The sequence below is a fragment of the Salmo trutta genome, chromosome 12, assembly GCF_901001165.1.
Source record: "Salmo trutta chromosome 12, fSalTru1.1, whole genome shotgun sequence".
Classification (NCBI taxonomy): domain Eukaryota; kingdom Metazoa; phylum Chordata; class Actinopteri; order Salmoniformes; family Salmonidae; genus Salmo; species Salmo trutta.
The window spans coordinates 85,946,633-85,965,439 of NC_042968.1; the positions used below are offsets into that span (position 1 = coordinate 85,946,633).

Sequence of the window (18,807 nt, forward strand, 5' to 3'; positions counted from 1 at the left end):
CACTTTCTCTTGTGGACTTTGACCCTCACCCAGTCCCCAACTTTTACCTTCAGTGGTGGCGAGTCTCCCGACAGCTCCCCCTCTTGGACCTTGCGGATCTGTGTGGAGAGAGCTGCAGACAGTTCCGTCAGTTTTCTCACATAGTCAGACATTCCAATCCTCAGCACATCAAGAGGGGACATATGACCTCCCTCCCTTGGTGGGCCAGGCATGACTCTCCCCGTCATTTTCTCATGGGGAGAGAGATGGGTCCCGCCCCTGGCGAGGCCCTCATGGCCATCAGTGCCAGTGGTAGGGCTTCCACCCAGGTTAGCTTCGAACCTGCACATACCTTAGCAATCTTAGCCTTAAGAGTTTGATTTGCATGTTCCGCTAGGCCCTGAGATTGTGGCCTGTACACTGACCCGAATTTGTGCACAATTCCAAACCTTTCCTCCACCTGTCTCAGGTGTTTATTGCTGATATGGGATCCGTTATCGCAACGGATTTGTCTCGGAACCCCATACCTAGGTATGAGGTCTCTTTGCAGCCATTTGATGACTGATTTGGCATCTTCCCGTGCCGTTGGTATTGCCTCTACCCACCTAGAGAACCTGTCTACCATTACTAACAGGTACCTTTTTCCTCCCCCCACGTTATCTGCTCCCATGTCTGTGTGATCTATACTAATGTCTTGGAAACAGGCATTGGGTACTGGGTAAGCATATCTGGTTTTTTATATAGAAGCGCCCTTTTAGTCTCCTCTATAGCCCAAACTCCTATTCTCAATTCTGCTTCTGCCTTTTCTCTGTTCTTAGTCCCTTTTTTCTTAAACATATGCTTTCTGTTACCTTCTATCTCACCTTCTATTCCTTTCTGAACTGCCTCCTTCAAACCTTCCTCCATCACCATCAGCTGGCCTTTAGTGGGAGCTCCCCCGCTAAAATAGCCCGCCTGTGTCCATCTCAACTTCACTTCCTCCCACACTTTTCTTATTACTTTATATTGTTCCTCTCCTCCAGCTCTATCCTGTATTTTTTGTTCCAAATATTCACTGAATTTAAGTTTGGTGGGCGGAATAGCTGCCATGTTATTATTTGTATAAATGTCCCTCTATCTTTGTATACTTATCTCGTCGTTGGTCAAGACCAGCGATGTATTCACGGTGCTGGCTCAGACTTATCTCTGGTGCCCCACCCTCGTAAACAAAGTATTTTTGAAATATTATGACTAATATTTTGAATAGGCTAAAACATTAACCCGGTCAATACCAACTCCCCGGTGATTACCCCAATTTGGTGTTCAATGTTATTTAGGTCCCCCGCAGTACTTGCAAATCAAATCCTCACTCAGTTTTATAGACAGACAGATCGCACACCCGGGCTGAAACCCAAACTATTGGTATAGTTTCGGACCTTCGGGGTACGTACAAACAAGCACACTCAAACAGGGCTGGAAACAAATTCCAGACGCACTGGAGGCGCACAAATCCCTCCCTAAACAAAGTCAAAACCGGAACTATTTCTAGATCTCCGGGACGAAACTAAACACGTTATTACAATGTACGGGACTTCCGACCAAAATCGGTTTATCTACCTACTTGCTACTTCAATTATTCCCTAAGCAAAGTCAAAACCGGAACCAGAATAAATTCCAGATCTCCGGGACGAAACTAAATAATTTTACAATGTACGGGGCTTCCGACCAAAATCGGTTTATCTACCTACTTGTTATTTCAATTATTCCCTAAGCAAAGTCAAAACCGGAACCAGAATAAATTCCAGATCTCCGGGACGAAACTAAATAATTTTACAATGTACGGGGCTTCCGACCAAAATCGGTTTATCTATCTACTTGCTATTTCATTATTCCCTAAGCAAAGTCAAAACCGGAACCAGAATAAATTCCAGATCTCCGGGACGAAACTAAATAATTTTTAACAGGATTAATATGTTTTAGTTATATTTACTTTACTGAATCCGCTTGTTCTGAGTGTTCCCTTCTGGTCAGCTATTCCAGTAGGCCTTCTCTAGTTAGCAGATGTATACTATCAATATTTCGCCACACATGCTTTTAATTTAGCATGGGCGACCGACACACAATCTCTCTGTTCACTCTATTCACGATCTCTCTATTCCATTTTTATGTATCCGACTTTCTATTGATGTCCCTTATCCACACGCCACGGTGAATGGTCATAATCTCACGGTATACATTTGTACCAATCCCAGTTTCTACTGATGCTACTTGGTATCAAGCCTATTACCACAAATATCCTTGTACTCAGCCCTTACATTTCGTTATTACAATCCTATACAATATTAACAGTAATTCATACTCACGCCCGGTACTTCTGATCAAAATTTGGATATGACTATAATACAATATGCAGATTTTTTTTTTTAACAGGCTCTGCTTACCTTTTATTAGTCGAGCTCGTTGATCAGTTTCCCGGGGCAAGTAGAATCACCGATGGCTCCTGCGGACAGGTCACCCGTCCTCACGAGATTGTCCTGGACTTGTCCCCTCTCACATCAACCATCTATGGACCGAATTCAGAAGTATGAAACCTTCCTCTGCTACCAAGTTTTGTTGATGATCAGTTACTTGAGAAGGAGACCAAGTCAAGACGCTGGACCGGGTGGATTCAATTATCGTAAGGCAGCTTTATTAAGAGACAAAGATATTTGGCAAAACGTGCACGGACTCGTTCTTTTAGCTCTTATGGAACTAGCGGAAGCGAGCCCCTACACATAGTGTGCATCTATTTTATACAACATGATTGTAATGTAATGACGTATGTTGAGTCTTGTAGATTCGTCCTCCTGACTGGTCGATGAGTGGAGTGACGATCTGGTCTCGGGTCGGGATCGACTCCCCATTGGTCCATGAGTGTGTTCTTTGTTCCGCTGACCCAGCCCTCTGGGATGGGTTTGTGTGTGTGTGTGTGTACTTTGTGCTGAGTCCTTGTCTGTGTATCTCTGTAGTCACAAGATATTATTGCGAGACTGGACGTTGACCCCTGTGATCAGGTCATTTCCTGTTTTATCAGTGCTGTGTAAGGTCTAATTCGGCCAATCTGTTTCTGGGTGTGCGTGTATAGCTAGTATCAGTTCAACACAGAATGTGTCTTTTGTATCAGCAGATAAGTGTTGCGCAATAGACCAGCTTATCAAATATATTTATAACAATATCAAACCGTCCGGACATTAGACGTTTTCGTGAGAAGACACATTTTCGGGATGTATCATGTTCTGACAAACACCACTTTTGCTCCGCCACCAATGCAGATCTGCCACCAATGCGTTGAATTGAGACTCCGCCAATGCAAAAAAAACATATACCTTTAGCTTTATAAGGGGATTTTTTAATATGTTAATTTGATTTCCGTGGGGCCGCGGAAATTGACTCGAGGGTTAAGGGGGCTGAATTTCCTGATTTGGCCTAGCTTTTCATCTTGGTCATTAAGAAATGAAGCGGCCATGACTGAAACCAAACAAGAATGTACGTGGAAAACGTTTGTACATTTACTCTGCCAAAACCATACACCGTTACAGCCGCTCACCCATCTAGATAACTTGAAACAGTCTAACCAGGTCTTGTCTTGAAGTCGCCAAGGCCAACTTCTTTCTTCAAATCGCTTCATTCGGCTGGTGTGCGAGCAGGGCAAAATTAGTTTGACATTGGATAGCTTATCTCTGAGGCTAGTTATGGGATCGTCAATAAATTACACAATATAAATGTGTCTTCATGTTGCACATCTTTTAGTTGTCTCATTAAGCGCGTTCAATATTTATATGAATATCTACAATTTATAGTTTGTAAGGAGTTAAGTCATTTTGAAATATGGAGCTATTGACATTTTAAAATATTGTATTAAGTAAACTGTGTAATTTACTGATGGTCCCTAACCAGCCCTGTACAGATATCGAATGTCAAACCAAATTGACCATTACTTGAGCGCTGTGGGCAGGATTGAAATTAACCCAACCAGAGGAACACTGTTAAAGGTACCCTTCATTCCATGAGGTACATTTTTTTTCTTATCTCACCAATCTTCATTTTGGACGAGACTTACTTTGTGACCAAAATTATCCTATTTACACTTTGTAGCAAATTTTAACACTAATAAATGTTTCTGACTCATATGTCACTGGCTGTTTTCAAAACGAGAAGTTGTTTTTTAGGGGCAGTCGTTCTTTAACCTCATGAGATGGGAAAACATGTTTTTTTATGAAACTGAACAAGTGCTCTTTATGACGAATGTTAAAATGAAAATGATGTGAAATCAAGTTATATATACAGTACCAGTCAAAAGTTTGGACACAATCTCATTCAAGGGTTTTTCTTTATATTTTACAATTTTCTACATTGTATAATAATCATGAAGACATCAAAACTATGAAATAACACATGGAATCATGTAGTTACCAAAACAGTGTTAAACAAATCAAAATATATTTGAGATTCATCAAAGTAGCCACCTTTTCCCTTGATGACAGCTTTGCACACGCTTGGTATTTTTTCAACCAGCTTCCTGGAATGCATTTCAATTAACAGGTGTGCCTTGTTAAGTTCAATTCTGGAATTTCTTTCCTTAATGCATTTTAGCCAATCAGTTGTGTTGTGACAAGGTAGGGGTGGGGGGGTATACAGAAGATAGCCCTATTTGGTAAAAGTCCATATTATGGCAAGAACAGCTCAAATAAGTAAAGAGAAACGACAATCCATCATTATTTTAAGACATGAAGGTCAGTCAATCCGCAAAATTTCAAGAACTTTGAAAGTTTCTTGAAGTGCAGTCAGAAAAACCATCAAGCGCTATGTTGAAACTGGCTCTCATGAGGACCGCCACAGGAAAGGAAGCCTCAGATGTACCTCTTCTGCACAGGATAAGTTCATTATAGTTACCAGCCTCAGAAATTGCAGCCCAAATAAATGCAGACATCTCAGCATCAACTGTTCAGAGGAGACTGTGTGAATCAGGCCTTCATGGTGAAATTGCTACAAAGAAACCACTACTAAAGGACACCAATAAGAAGACTTGTTTGGGTCAAGAAACACAAGCAATGGACATTAGACTGGTGGAAACCTCTGTGTCTTTGAGACGCAGAGTAGGCGAATGGATGATCTCTGCATGTGTGGTTCCCACTGTGAAGCATGGAGAAGGAGGTGTGGGGGTGCTTTGCTGGTGACACTGTCAGTGATTTTATTTAGAATTCAAGGCATGCTTAACCAGCATGGCTCCCACAGCATTCTGCAGCGATACGCCATCCCATCTGGTTTGATCTTAGTCCCACTATCATTTGCTTTTCGACAGGAAAATGACCCAACACACATCCAGGCTGTGTAAGGGCTATTTGACCCTGAAGAAGAGTGACGGAGTGCTGCATCAGAGGACCTGGCCTGTACAATCACCCGACCTCAACCCAATTGATGTGGTTTGGGATGAGTTGGACCGCAGAGTGATGTAAAAGCAGCCAAGTGCTCAGCATATGTGGGAACTCCTTCAAGACTGTTGAAAAAGCATTCCAGGTGAAGCTGGTTGACAGAATGCCAAGAGAGTGAAAAGCTGTCAAAGGCAAAGGGTGGCTACTTTGAAGAATCTAAAAAATATTTTGATTTGTTTGACACTTTTTTTTTTTTTTTTACTACATGATTCCTTATGTGCTCATTATTCTACAATGTAGAAAATAGTAAAAATAAAGAATAACCCTTGAATGAGTAGGTGTGTCCAAACAATTGACTGGTGCTGTATATATATTTTTTTTATCAAGTGACACTTCTCAAAAGGCACTGAATTGGTGGAACGACCTCTCTCTTTTGTACTCTCCCTCCCATGTCTTGCCTCTTATCTCTCTCACACACTTGCTCCTCATCCCTTCTGAAATGGTGTCTGTGTAGTTTGGCATTGTTAAATGATGACAGGGCAGTATAAACAGATAGGTATCGTACGTCATGTAGGTAATCTGTCTCTGATTGCGTTAGGACATCAAAGGTCGATTTCCCTCAAGCCCTGACATGTTGACGTGTCCGTATCCAGGCTACCATCACCGTAGCAATAGAAGTTGAAGGGAAAAAAAGTGAGGGTGCAGCCTCCTCTGACATCACTCAATGACATCACAGAAGATATGTTGGTCCTATTCTGGTTACTCAAAGTTCAGGAAAAACGAGTTGGTAGGCATTCTGTGTTTTGTTCCCTCCCCTTCTCGCTCTCTCTTTCTCTGTCATAGCCTCTTCTCACTGCCAGTTTTTTTTCGTCCCAGTGAGATTGTGAGCTCCTCTCTTCAATTATTTCTCTCGAACTCTCCTCTTGTCAGTTTGGTGGTTGTGACCCCTCTATTATACCATGGGAGACCCTGTGCCTTTCTCTATCCTGAATGAGAGACTGAGACCACAGTTCACTGCCATGGAACAACTCTGCTACTCCCTGCACACCCTGGAAGATGGACACCAGCTGCCTGGCACTGTCAGTGGCAGTTCAACCACACGGTCTACAATATTGAGAGATGAAAGACAAACACAGGACGATTCAAGCTCGACCATGACCGAACCAGAGGATGACCCAGAGAAGGAGGATGTGGTCACAGAAGGGTTGACTTCGCAGACTGAAGAGGGGGGCGACTGTCATGATCTGTTCACCATGACCAGTACCTGCTTGATGCCGTCTTTGACCGCAGAAGATGCTGGTCCTGATGGTTCTGGTGAGCTGACCGTGGTCAAGGAGAGTTTGGCCATAGAGAATGGCGATCCAGGTGGTTTGACCATGGTCAGTGAGGATAAGAGCCCTTTCAGACGGAGCAATGTAGACAGAACCTTACCGGACCTCATCAGGAGTGGACAACAGCTCAGCAGACGCAGAACATTAGGACCAGTCTCAGACACGGTGAGATAGTGAGGACGGACAAAAATAAAATGTGTGTGCTGTGCGGCCAAGAAAGTATATTGAGTGTAATTTGACGCAGTACTTGTTATGGTTTTCAAAGATCTTGGACCAGAACAGATCTTTACCTCGTTCAGTACAAGTGTGTCATACTCTGCTATAGAATGTTATCAGCTCATGGAGACAGGTTTGATTTGTGGCTGAAGGGAATATTGTTGTCTCTCTTTGGGCTCTTATCAGTGAGGGGCCTGGAGTATCTGTGTGCGTGTGTAATATGAGCTGTCACATTCGTATCCAGTACAACAGGATTTGTCTCTGCTGTGTCTCGTCTTCCAGGAATCTGGATTAGCACTGTTTACCACTGTGCCTGAGTTTTTCTTGACACCATTTATTCTTAGCTGAAGGTTGTGTGTGTGTGTGTGTGTGTGCGTGGTTAAAGGCAGTGCCTCGGGAGGTGGTGTGTGTGCGTGGTTAAAGGTAGTGCCTCGGGAGGTGGTGTGTGTGTGCGTGGTTAAAGGCAGTGCCTCAGGAGGTGGTGTGTGTGGTTAAAGGCAGTGCCTCGGGAGGTGGTGTGTGTGTGCGTGGTTAAAGGCAGTGCCTCGGGAGGTGGTGTGTGTGCGTGGTTAAAGGCAGTGCCTCGGGAGGTGGTGTGTGTGCGTGGTTAAAGGTAGTGCCTCGGGAGGTGGTGTGTGTGTGCGTGGTTAAAGGCAGTGCCTCGGGAGGTGGTGTGTGTGTGCGTGGTTAAAGGCAGTGCCTCGGGAGGTGGTGTGTGTGCGTGGTTAAAGGCAGTGCCTCGGGAGGTGGTGTGTGTGTGTGCGTGGTTAAAGGCAGTGCCTCGGGAGGTGGTGTGTGTGTGCGTGATTAAAGGCAGTGCCTCGGGAGGTGGTGTGTGTGCGTGGTTAAAGGCAGTGCCTCGGGAGGTGGTGTGTGTGCGTGGTTAAAGGCAGTGCCTCGGGAGGTGGTGTGTGTGCGTGATTAAAGGCAGTGCCTCGGGAGGTGGTGTGTGTGCGTGGTTAAAGGCAGTGCCTCGGGAGGTGGTGTGTGTGCGTGCGTGGTTAAAGGCAGTGCCTCGGGAGGTGGTGTGTGTGTGCGTGGTTAAAGGCAGTGCCTCGGGAGGTGGTGTGTGTGCGTGGTTAAAGGCAGTGCCTCGGGAGGTGGTGTGTGTGCGTGGTTAAAGGCAGTGCCTCGGGAGGTGGTGTGTGTGTGTGCGTGGTTAAAGGCAGTGCCTCGGGAGGTGGTGTGTGTGTGTGTGTAACACTGGGTGTGTGTCTAGTTGAAGGGAAGAGGAAGTTCAGCAACACCTGTAGGAATTTGTTAAACATGCTTCTTTACAAACGTGCTTTTGTGTGTAGTTGAAGGAAGTACGTCGGGAGGTGGCGTTGTCAGTTAGACGCAGTCTGAGGCTGAAGGCTCAGGTGGACAAACTGCAGGAGAACAGAGACCAACCGGGATGGAGTCAACACAGGGAGAAGGTAACACACACACACTTCAAATACAGTCAAGCATAACCATATATTTGAAAGGTAATTTCAAAGGTCATGCAATTGTTGAAACATACAGAAACAAGATCAGTGTGATGTATAGAGGCTGAATAACAACAAGAATCACATAACAGGGCTTGAATGGAGTCTCTGGGAGTAGGCTAACAGGAGTGAATCCTTTCTGTTTCTGTGAAGCACGTCACCTTTAGAAGTCTGTGTTTATGTTGAACTCTTTCCCCTCCCTCCCTCAGGAAGTAAAGCTCTGCCTCGGGTTCTGCTGTGGTACAGTGGTTGCACAGCCTTTCCTCTATACGGAGGCTGTGCTCACTGAGCCTGTACTTTTTCAAAGTTTTAATCAGTAACCGTGGTCAAATAGTTTGCCATGGTGTACTGTCGATTTAAAGCCAGATAGCACAGGATTTTGCTTTGTGCTTGTTTTTCCCAATAGGTAATGTAGTTTTTGTTTTGACTGTGAAATTTGTTTTTTTTTTCTGATTGATTGGACGTTCTAGTCCTGAGGCTTCAGCGTATTAGTAGAACCGATTTGTGAACTCAGCCCCAGGACCAGCTGAATGAGGGAAATATTTTCTGGCATTGCAGGGCTTGATAAATTATTTGAAGGGGTCACCATATTTGAGATGTTTTCAAAACTTCATTGCTCGTTTTTTGAGTTATTATTAGTGGATATTGGCCTAATTCTGCCCTGCATGCATTGTTGTAGTTTTCCTCTGGACATGTACTGTAGGTGTTTGCCCCATTTGGTGGAATCTTGTTTTGCAAATGGACTCCACACCTCGCTGCCATAAAGTACAATTGATTCAATGACACATTCAATTCGTTTTAGCCAAACTAGACGAGGTATTTCTATTTGGATTAGTTTTTTAGTGGTGTAGAATGTCCTGCATGCTTTCTCTCTCAATTCATTCACTGCCTCATTTAGGTGTCCAGTTGAGCTTATTTTGAAACCCAAGTAATTGTAGTGTGTGCAGTATTGTGTATATTTTGTACCAATCGAGAACTTTGGTCTAATTCCCTGAGATCTTCTCTGGAAAATCATTGTTTTAGTCTTTTGGGGATTTACTGCCAAGGCCCAGGTCTGGCAGTACTGCTCTAGATGATGTGCTGTGGGTTTCAGCAGGGACAGGTCATCTGCGCAGAGCAGGCATTTAACCTCTGTATTGTGGAGACCAACAACAGGGGCTGAGGATTTTTCTAGAATAGTGGCCAAGAGCGCAGGGCTGAGATTGCAACCCTGGCAAAGGCCAGGCCCCTGGTTAAATAATTTCTTGCCAATTTTGATGCTCCATTTATTGCCAAGGATTTAATTGTCATGTCGTGAGATGTTTTTGGTAGATATCCAATTGGACTTTTAGGCAAGACATTGTGCTTGTTAAGGAAGTTTAGAACTCTTACATTTATAATACTACAGAAAACTTTCCCCATGTTACTGTTCACACAAATACCTCTGTAATTGTTAGGGTCAAATTTGTCTCCGTTCTTAAAGATTGGGGTTATGAGTCCTTGGTTCCTGACGTCAGGGAAGTAACCTTCCCCCAGGTTCAAATTAAACAGTTTTAATATAGCCAATTGGAATTTTGCTGAATTTGAGCATTTCATTTAGGATGCCATCAGGTCTGCATTCTTTTTTACATTTGAGGGCCTTGAAGTTTCTTAGAGGTCCTGCTCAGCGGGGGTGCTGCAGCTTCTCTAGGAGTCTTTGCAGTCTGTTCTCTATGGTGCAGAACTTGATGACAGACAGCTCCTTTGCCATCTCCTTTACCACCTCAAGCACTGTGGTAAGGCTCTCTCTTCATGGTGGCCTTTACCTCATCAAGCGCTGTGGTAAGGCTCTCTCTTCATGGTGGCCTTTACCACCTCAAGCACTGTGGTAAGGCTCTCTCTTCATGGTGGCCTTTACCTCCTCAAGCGCTGTGGTAAGGCTCTCTCTTCATGGTGGCCTTTACCTCATCAAGCGCTGTGGTAAGGCTCTCTCTTCATGGTGGCCTTTACCTCCTCAAGCGCTGTGGTTAGGCTCTCTCCTCATGGTGGCCTTTACCTCCTCGAGCACTGTGGTAAGGCTCTCTCCTCATGGTGGCCTTTACCTCCTCAAGCACTGTGGTAAGGCTCTCTCTTCATGGTGGCCTTTACCTCCTCAAGCGCTGTGGTAAGGCTCTCTCCTCATGGTGGCCTTTACCTCCTCAAGCGCTGTGGTAAGGCTCTCTCTTCATGGTGGCCTTTACCTCCTCAAGCACTGTGGTAAGGCTCTCTCTCAGCTCCTGGACTGGTTGATCTGGTCCTGGGGGTGGTGTAGCTGGGGGTCTGCTCCATTAGATTAGTAACCCATACCACTAACAGAGACAGCCTCTCAGCAGGCTGATGGGGGTGTGGTCATGGCTAGGGTTGAACATTTTGGGGAATATTCAGAGGTGGAAACTTTCCTTGGGAATTAACACGAATATGGGAATTTATGCAAATTAATAGTAATACCATTTAAATGTAGATGTTTTTACCATATCATATGGAGACAGAAATATAAACCTTACCATAAGTAGACATAATTGCAAATGATTAAATCCTTCCAATAGACATAAAAAAAACGTAGTTAGGAATTGAACTTTAATTAAATGAGTTGACTCTTCACATGGGATGATTTCACTGAACAACAAAAGTGAATATTGAATGATCCATCGCATCTCCCAACAACATTTTCAACATACATCTGTAAAATGATAGTCTAGAAACTAAAGCTTTGGTTGTCTTCTTCTCAGGCTTCTACAGTGAGGGAAAAAGTATTTGATCCCCTGCTGATTTTGTACGTCTGCCCACTGACAAAGAAATGATCAGTCTATAATTTTAAATGAACAGTGAAAACAGAATAACAAAAATATCCAGAAAAACGCATGTCAAAAATGTTATAAATTGATTTTCATTTTAATGAGGGAAATAAGTATTTGACCCCCTCTCAATCAGAAAGATTTCTGGCTCCCACGTGTCTTTTATACAGGTAACGAGCTGAGATTAGGAGCACACTCTTAAAGGGAGTGCTCCTAATCTCAGTATGTCTTCTTACTGGACCTCCTCAATGTCCACCTCTTGAACATCAGACTCTGAGGCCTAATCTTCATGGTCACTTTCCAACCTTGTTGAGGATGGCTCGTTGTCAGGCTCAAAAAGAAAAAAAATTTGGCCACCAATTTTTCAACCCTTGTATTGGTCAGCCTGTTGCGTGCTTTGGTGTGTATTCCCAAACATGGACCAGTTGCGCTCTGAGGCGGCTGATGTTGGTGGGATTTGGAGGATGGAGGCAACAGAGGAAAGAGCCTCAGATCCACAAAGTCCCTTCCACCAGGTGGCTGATGAGATGTTGGCACGACTGCCATATTGCATCTCCATCCCAAAGCCCTTGCTTGGAAGTGTACTTCACCAGACTGCCAAGAATCTTGCCCTCATCCAGGCCAAGGTGGCGAGACACGGTAGTGATAACACCATAGGCCTTGTTGATCTCTGCACTAGACGGGATGCTCTTGCCAGCAGCTTTGGGGTCCAACATGTATGCTGTGGCGTGTATGGGCTTCAGGCAGAAGTCTTCACGCTCTTTGGTGTATTTCAGAACTGCAGTTTCTTCTGCTTGGAGCAACAGTGGGCAGGGCAGTACGGATTTCTTCTCTTACATCTGCAAGCAGAGTCTGAACATCAGACAAGATGGCATTGTCTCCCTCAACCCGTGCAATGGCTACTGCTTTAGGTTTCAGGAGTTTCAGGCTGCTTACCACCCTCTCCCAAAATACATCATCCAGGAGGATCCTCTTGATGGGGCTGTCCATATCTGCAGACTGTGTTATGGCCATTTCTTTGAGAGATTCCTATCCCTCCAGGAGACTGTCAAACATGATGACAACACAACCCCAATGGGTGTTGCTGGGCAGCTTCAATGTGGTGCTCTTATTCTTCTCACTTTGCTTAGTGAGGTAGATTGCTGCTATAACTTAATGACCCTTCACATACCAAACCATTTCCTTGGCTCTCTTGTAGAGTGCATCCATTGTTTTCAGTGCCATGGTGTCCTTAAGGAGCAGATTCAATGCATGAGCAGCACAGCCAATAGGTGTGATGTGAGGGTAGGACTCCTCCACTTTAGACCAAGCAGTCTTCATGTTCGCAGCATTGGTTCACCAGTGCAAATACCTTCTGTGGTCCAAGGTCATTGATGACTGTCTTCAGCTCATCTGCAATGTAGAGACCGGTGTGTCTTATTCCTTGTGTCTGTGGTGTCTGATTCATCATTTTCACCTCGAATGGAAGTAGAGGTACTTTTGTCAGAGGTTGCTTGTTGTGAGCGCTGAGGGAACTTTATGCACTTGGCCAGATGATTCTGCATCTTTGTTGCATTCTTCACATGATTTGGCACAGTGTTTGCAAATGTACACAGCTTTTCCTTCTACATTACCTGCAGTCTCCACACATCAGATGGTGCCTGTGGCATTTCCCTGTAAAGATTACAAAAAAATAGTAAAAAAATAACAAATACAATTCCATGTACAGATGAATAGTTAAGCAGTTGGATTACAACTTCTTTGTAAGATAAATGAAACATGTATGGAAACAGGTGAATTAACACTCAGTTAGCAGGCTCAAGCAAGCGAAAACCCACATGGTAGCAAAAACTAACTAGCAGAAATTGTTAACAAGTTAGATATGATTTAAACACACTTTGGCTGTAGGCTACTATTTACTAATTAACAAAAAATAATGTATGTCATAAAATATTCACCCCATCCAGTATTGTAATGAAAACTTACCAGGAAGCATGTAGTCCTTGGCTCAGACAGTGTAGTAGTGTGGGCTCTGTAGCATCTCATTAGTGTGCAAGATCTTGAGAATCAGTTGCACATGTGATGGAAGAATGCACTGTGCATGCAGAGGGTTGCAATTCCATTGGATTGGGGATAGTTTAACCAAAATATGCCACAAGACTTAGAATTGCCTTGTGTGTATCCCACAAAAAAAGGTTCACTGTTATAAGCTAACTTTTTTTGATGAATTTAAGCAAAATTCCCCAAATTCCAGGGATTAACTTCCTAGCAAGCTAAGTGACAAATTTGAATTTAGCTAGCACGATTAAGAGCTTTTTGTTACTCACTCTGTCAATTTTTTCCTCGATCTTCAGTTGTATAATTTGATTACTTATTTTGTAGCACATTTTCATCGTGATCTTAACAAACAAGAAGTTATAAAAAGTCAGGAGCTGTTCTTCTGCATGAATGCCTTGACTGTTTCTCTCTAGGTTACAGAGGAGGTTCAGTCCGTTCTGAGGTTGTTGCTTCCTCTGACAGAAGCAGAGTCCAGCACAGTAGAACCATCTGTTCAGGAGAACAGTCTGGATACAGCGCTGGTCCTGCTGCAGAACGTCGCACGCAAACTAGCTCTCAGCCACACAGCACAGGTGAACCTAAATTAGCTCTCATCCACACAGCACAGGTGAACCTAAACTAGCCCTGAGCCACATACACGGATAGGTGCTGTGAAATATGTTGTTTTACAAGGTCAGCCATAGGGTTAAAAGTGCCTTGCTCAAGGGCATAGACAGATTTTTCACTTTGTCGGCTCAGGTATTCGAACCAGTGACCTTTCGGCTACTGACCGAACACTCTAACCACTAGGCCACCTGCCGCCCTTGCTAGCACTGAGCCACACTTCACGTGACCCTAAACTAACCCTGAGCCACACAGCACAGGTGAGTCTAAACTAGCCCTGAGCCAAACAGCACAGGTGAGTCTAAACTAGCCCTGAGCCACACAGCACAGGTGAGTCTAAACTAGCCCTGAGCCACACAGCACAGGTGAGTCTAAACTAGCCCTGAGCCACACAGCACAGGTGAGTCTAAACTAGCCCTGAGCCACACAGCACAGGTGAGTCTAAACTAGCCCTGAGCCACACAGCACAAGTTAGGCCAGGGTCCTCAAAGATGCATTTAGTTCCTCAGTTTTTAGTGAATGTGACCCAGGCTTGCACTCAGCCACTCACAGCAGCATACCACCCTGCATCCAACTGCTGGCTTGCTTCTGATGCTAAGCAGTGTTGGTCCTGGTCAGTCCCTGGATGGGAGACCAGATGCTGCTGGAAGTGGTATTGGAGGGCCAGTAGGAGGCACTCTTTCCTCTGGTCTAAAAAATATCCCAATGCACCAGGGCAGTGATTGCGGACACTGCCCTGTGTAGGGTGCCGTCTTTCGGATGGGACGTTAAATGGGTGTCCTGACTCTCTGAGGTCATTAAAAGATCCCATTGCACTTATCGTAAGAGTAGGGGTGTTAACCCCGGTGTCCTGGCTAAATTCCCAATCTGGCACTCATACCATCACGGCTGTCTAATCATCCCCAGCTTACAATTGGCTCATTCATCCCCCTCCTCTCCCCTGTAACTATTCCCCAGGTCGTTGCTGTAAATGAGAATGTGTTCTCAGTCAACTTACCTGGTAAAATAACGGTAAAATAAAAATAAATAAAAAACACCTCTTAGGTGAGCTTAGATCCCACCCCCACAGGCAAACCCATAGAATACAAAGATGAGTAAATCTTTGCCTATCCAACAGTAGCTCAGAGGCTAACGGTTCATGTCAGGTGAGTTTAGACACCGCCCCTCAGGTGAGCCCAGACTGGTTCAGTTCAGGTATGTGACCTGATGGGTTCAGTTAGCTCAACCTCGTTTCAATGGAATTTTAATTACTCGGTGGCATTTAAATGACTCCCAGGCGTAATGCATCACCGCATGACTGACTCCCAGGCGTAATGCATCACCGCATGACTGACTCCCAGGCGTAATGCATCACCACATGACTGACTCCCAGGCGTAATGCATCACCACATGACTGACTCCCAGGCGTAATGCATCACCACATGACTGACTCCCAGGCGTAATGCATCACCACATGACTGACTCCCAGGCGTAATGCATCACCGCATGACTGACTCCCAGGCGTAATGCATCACCACATGACTGACTCCCAGGCGTAATGCATCACCACATGACTGACTCCCAGGCGTAATGCATCACCACATGACTGACTCCCAGGCGTAATGCATCGCCACATGACTGACTCCCAGGCGTAATGCATCACCACATGACTCCCAGGCGTAATGCATCACCACATACACGGAAGGTCAGAATACATCAGCAAACATTTTATTCCAACTAGCAGAAGAACTGATGTCATCAAGAGTAAGAAACACCATTATGTCAATGTATTCTATAACTGTGTGAATATAAATAAAACAAACCTGCCTTTTTTCCCCCAACCACTCTGTTTCCCCCAGGATTCCCAATTCTGGGTTAAAGGGAATGGTGTGGATGACAGTGCTGTTCTACAACAGGCATTACGGGACAGAGACGATGCCATGGACAAGTGAGTACACACATTCACAGCAAAGAGAAGTGTCAATGCCTCCTAAGAGGGAACTGCATTGTTCCTGTAGAAAAATGACACATTGATGTTTTGTTTAGTTTTTTTCCCCTTCCTGTTGAACAGGAAGAAGGCCATGGAGGCGGAGCTTCTCCGCAGTAAGACAGAGATGATGTTACTGAACAACCAGCTGTTGGAGGCTGTGCAGAAACGACTGGAGCTCTCACTGGAACTAGAGGCCTGGAAGGTACTAAAAGATGGTGGGAGGAGAGAAAGAGAGAGCGAGTCGGAAAAATGGGTATGTCTGAGACATATAGTAGCAACATATGGGCTCAGCTGGGGAGAGGTTACGGTGGAAAACAAGCTCTCACTAATGAGGGACAATGGCAAATTACCCATGGTTTAAGACACGGTATAATGCATCCAGCCGGTACATGTCACCAGCTGGTATCCTAGCATGATAATGGAGTAATAGAGCCTGGGGCCATCTGGTGGTGAGGGACCAGCGTCCTCTAATGGTGCAATATGACATACACTAAAGTGACCAAAAGTATGTGGACACCTGCTCGTCGAACATCTCATTCCAAAATCATGGGCCTCCAGTCTTGTGGGAAGGCTTTCCACTAGATGTTGGAACATTGCAGCGGAGACTTGCTTCCATTCAGCCACGAGCATTAGTGAGGTCAGGCACTGATGTTGGGCGATTAGAACTGGCTCGCAGTCGACATTCCAATTCATCCCTAAGGTGTTCGATGGGGCTGAGTTCAGGGCTCTGTGCAGGCCAGTCAAGTTCTTCCACACCAATCTTGACAAACCATATCTGTTTGGACCTCACTTTGTGCACGGTCATTGTCATGCTGAAACAGGAAAGGGCCTTCCCCAAACTGTTGCCACAATGTTGGAATCATAGAATCGTCTAGAATGTCATTGTATGCTGTAGCGTTAAGATTTCCCTTCACTGGAAGTAAGGGGCCTAGCCCAAACCATGCAAAACAGCCCCAGACCATTATTCCTCCTCCACCAAACTTTAGTTGGCACTATACATTTGGGCAGGAAACGTTTTCCTGGCATCTGCCAAACCCAGATTTGTCTGTTGAATTCCCAGATGGTGAAGCTTGATTCATCACTCCAGAGAATGCGTTTCCACTGCTCTAGAGTCCAATGGCGGCAAGCTTGACATCACTCCAGCCGACGCTTGGCATTGCGCATGGGGATCTTAGGCTTGTGTGTGGCTGCTCGGCCATAGAAACCCATTTATGGCCTCCAGAGTGGCTCAGTGTTGGGGTGTCACAACAGCCTGGGGTTTGATCCCAGGCTGTGTCATTACTGGCCGTGACCGGGAGTCCCACAATTGGCCCAGCATCATCTGGGTTAGGGGAGAGTTTGGCAGGGGGGGGCTTTACTTGACTCATTGCACTCTAGCGACTCCTTGTGGCGGGCCGGGCGTCTGCAGGCTGACTTCTGTCGTAATTTGAAAGGTTTCACACATTGGTGCAGCTGGCTTCCGGGTTAAGTGAGCGGGTGTTAAGAAGCGCGGTTTGGCAGGTCATGTTTTGGAGGATGCATGACTCGACTTTGCCTCTGCCGAGCCCGTCGGGGAGTTGCAGCGATGAGACAAGTTCGTAATCACGAAATTGGAGAGAGAAATAATCTAAGAAACTGATTTCATGAAGCTCCTGAAGAACAGTTCTTGTGCTGACGTTGCTTCCAAAGGCAGTTTGGAACTCGGTAATGAGTGTTGCAACTGAGGACAGACAATTTTTAGTTTCCACTTCACAATAACAGCACCTACAGTTGACCAGGGCAGCAATTTTATGAACTGAAAGGTGGCATCCTATGACGGTGCCACGTTGAAAGTCACTGAGCATAAGTGATTTCACACACACTATTTTTTACCACTACATCACTGGTCAGAATGTGTAGCAAGTTTGGTGTCGATCACACCGATAGCGCCATTGTATTTTCGTACACTGGAAGTGCATTCATTTCCAATGTAACGCTGCATTTGCCTTGCATATGTTGGATTTATCGAATATATGCGTAGACGGTTTGACAGAAATGGTAGCAAAGGGTGAATGTTGAACTTTTGTTGCACACACATCTAGATGACGCTGTAGGTGTTATCAAGGCGTCAGAGGTAAAAGTTGCAGCAGTGGGCAGAAAATGATAAACATAAATACAACTGCAATACTGGATTGCCATAATCAGAAATAATCCATCAATATTGTCTTTTTACCATTAGTCAATAAAGATGTCAACAAATGTATTTCCGTGTGTCAGGATGACGTCCAGAGGATCCTGCAGCAGCAGCTCCAGAGCCAGCAGGCAGCAGAACAAGCCCAGAGGAAACCCTCCCGTCTGGGGCTGCTGAGGAGGACTAAAGAACCCCCACACCAGAGGCCAGCCTCCACCCCTACCACCTTAACCCACACCTCTGGACAGGTCGTCCATACCCCTGCCCCCTCGCCGGCCCCGCAACGCACCCCTGTTACCTGGAGGGACAGGCTGAAGAGGGGGAAGACGGGTCGTCATGGTGACCAGGATGCAGCGCAGGCATCACCGGTGTCGCGGTCGTCGAGTAGCAGCAGCAGACTGGAGCGGTTTCATACCATAGACTTATAATACAACATAACATGAGGGACAAATCATAGCTACTTTATACATTTTTCAAACTGTTGATTCCTACTGGGAGAGATACATGGATTGAGCTGATGGTTGACATGAATTACACACATTCACAGGGAGATTAATTCTCTACTTGAGGAAAACATTCTTCAGTGTTAATGGTTGCCTTCATACTAGGACATTCTGTGTCTTGGTTGCCTGCATAGTACATTTGGGTTGTAGAGTCCCTCCAACTGTAATCATTAATTTAACTATAACGCGTGTCTCTGATTAAAGTAATTTAAACGTCCTTCCAAATGCTGAGCGTTCTTTTTATTCGAGTTGAGGATACAAGTCCACAGCTAAAAACAGCCACAATATCCCAACTTCCCATTCTCCTTAACCCATAATATTTACCAAGTGCAGACTAACCGGTATTATCTGAGACAGGAAGACAAGACA

At 45.1% G+C, this 18,807-nt stretch overlaps 1 protein-coding gene across 1 annotated transcript; it reads left to right on the forward strand.

Moving 5' to 3' along the window:
- The first annotated feature begins 6,196 nt into the window (after positions 1-6,196).
- LOC115204548 (BICD family-like cargo adapter 2) lies at positions 6,197-18,663 on the forward strand. Its single transcript, XM_029770213.1, has 6 exons — positions 6,197-6,865; positions 8,215-8,334; positions 13,628-13,786; positions 15,656-15,744; positions 15,868-15,988; positions 18,022-18,663. The coding sequence occupies exons 1-6, from the start codon at positions 6,329-6,331 to the stop codon at positions 18,361-18,363; spliced, it is 1,368 nt and encodes a 455-aa protein (XP_029626073.1). The 5' UTR covers positions 6,197-6,328; the 3' UTR covers positions 18,364-18,663.
- The last annotated feature ends 144 nt before the right edge of the window (positions 18,664-18,807 follow it).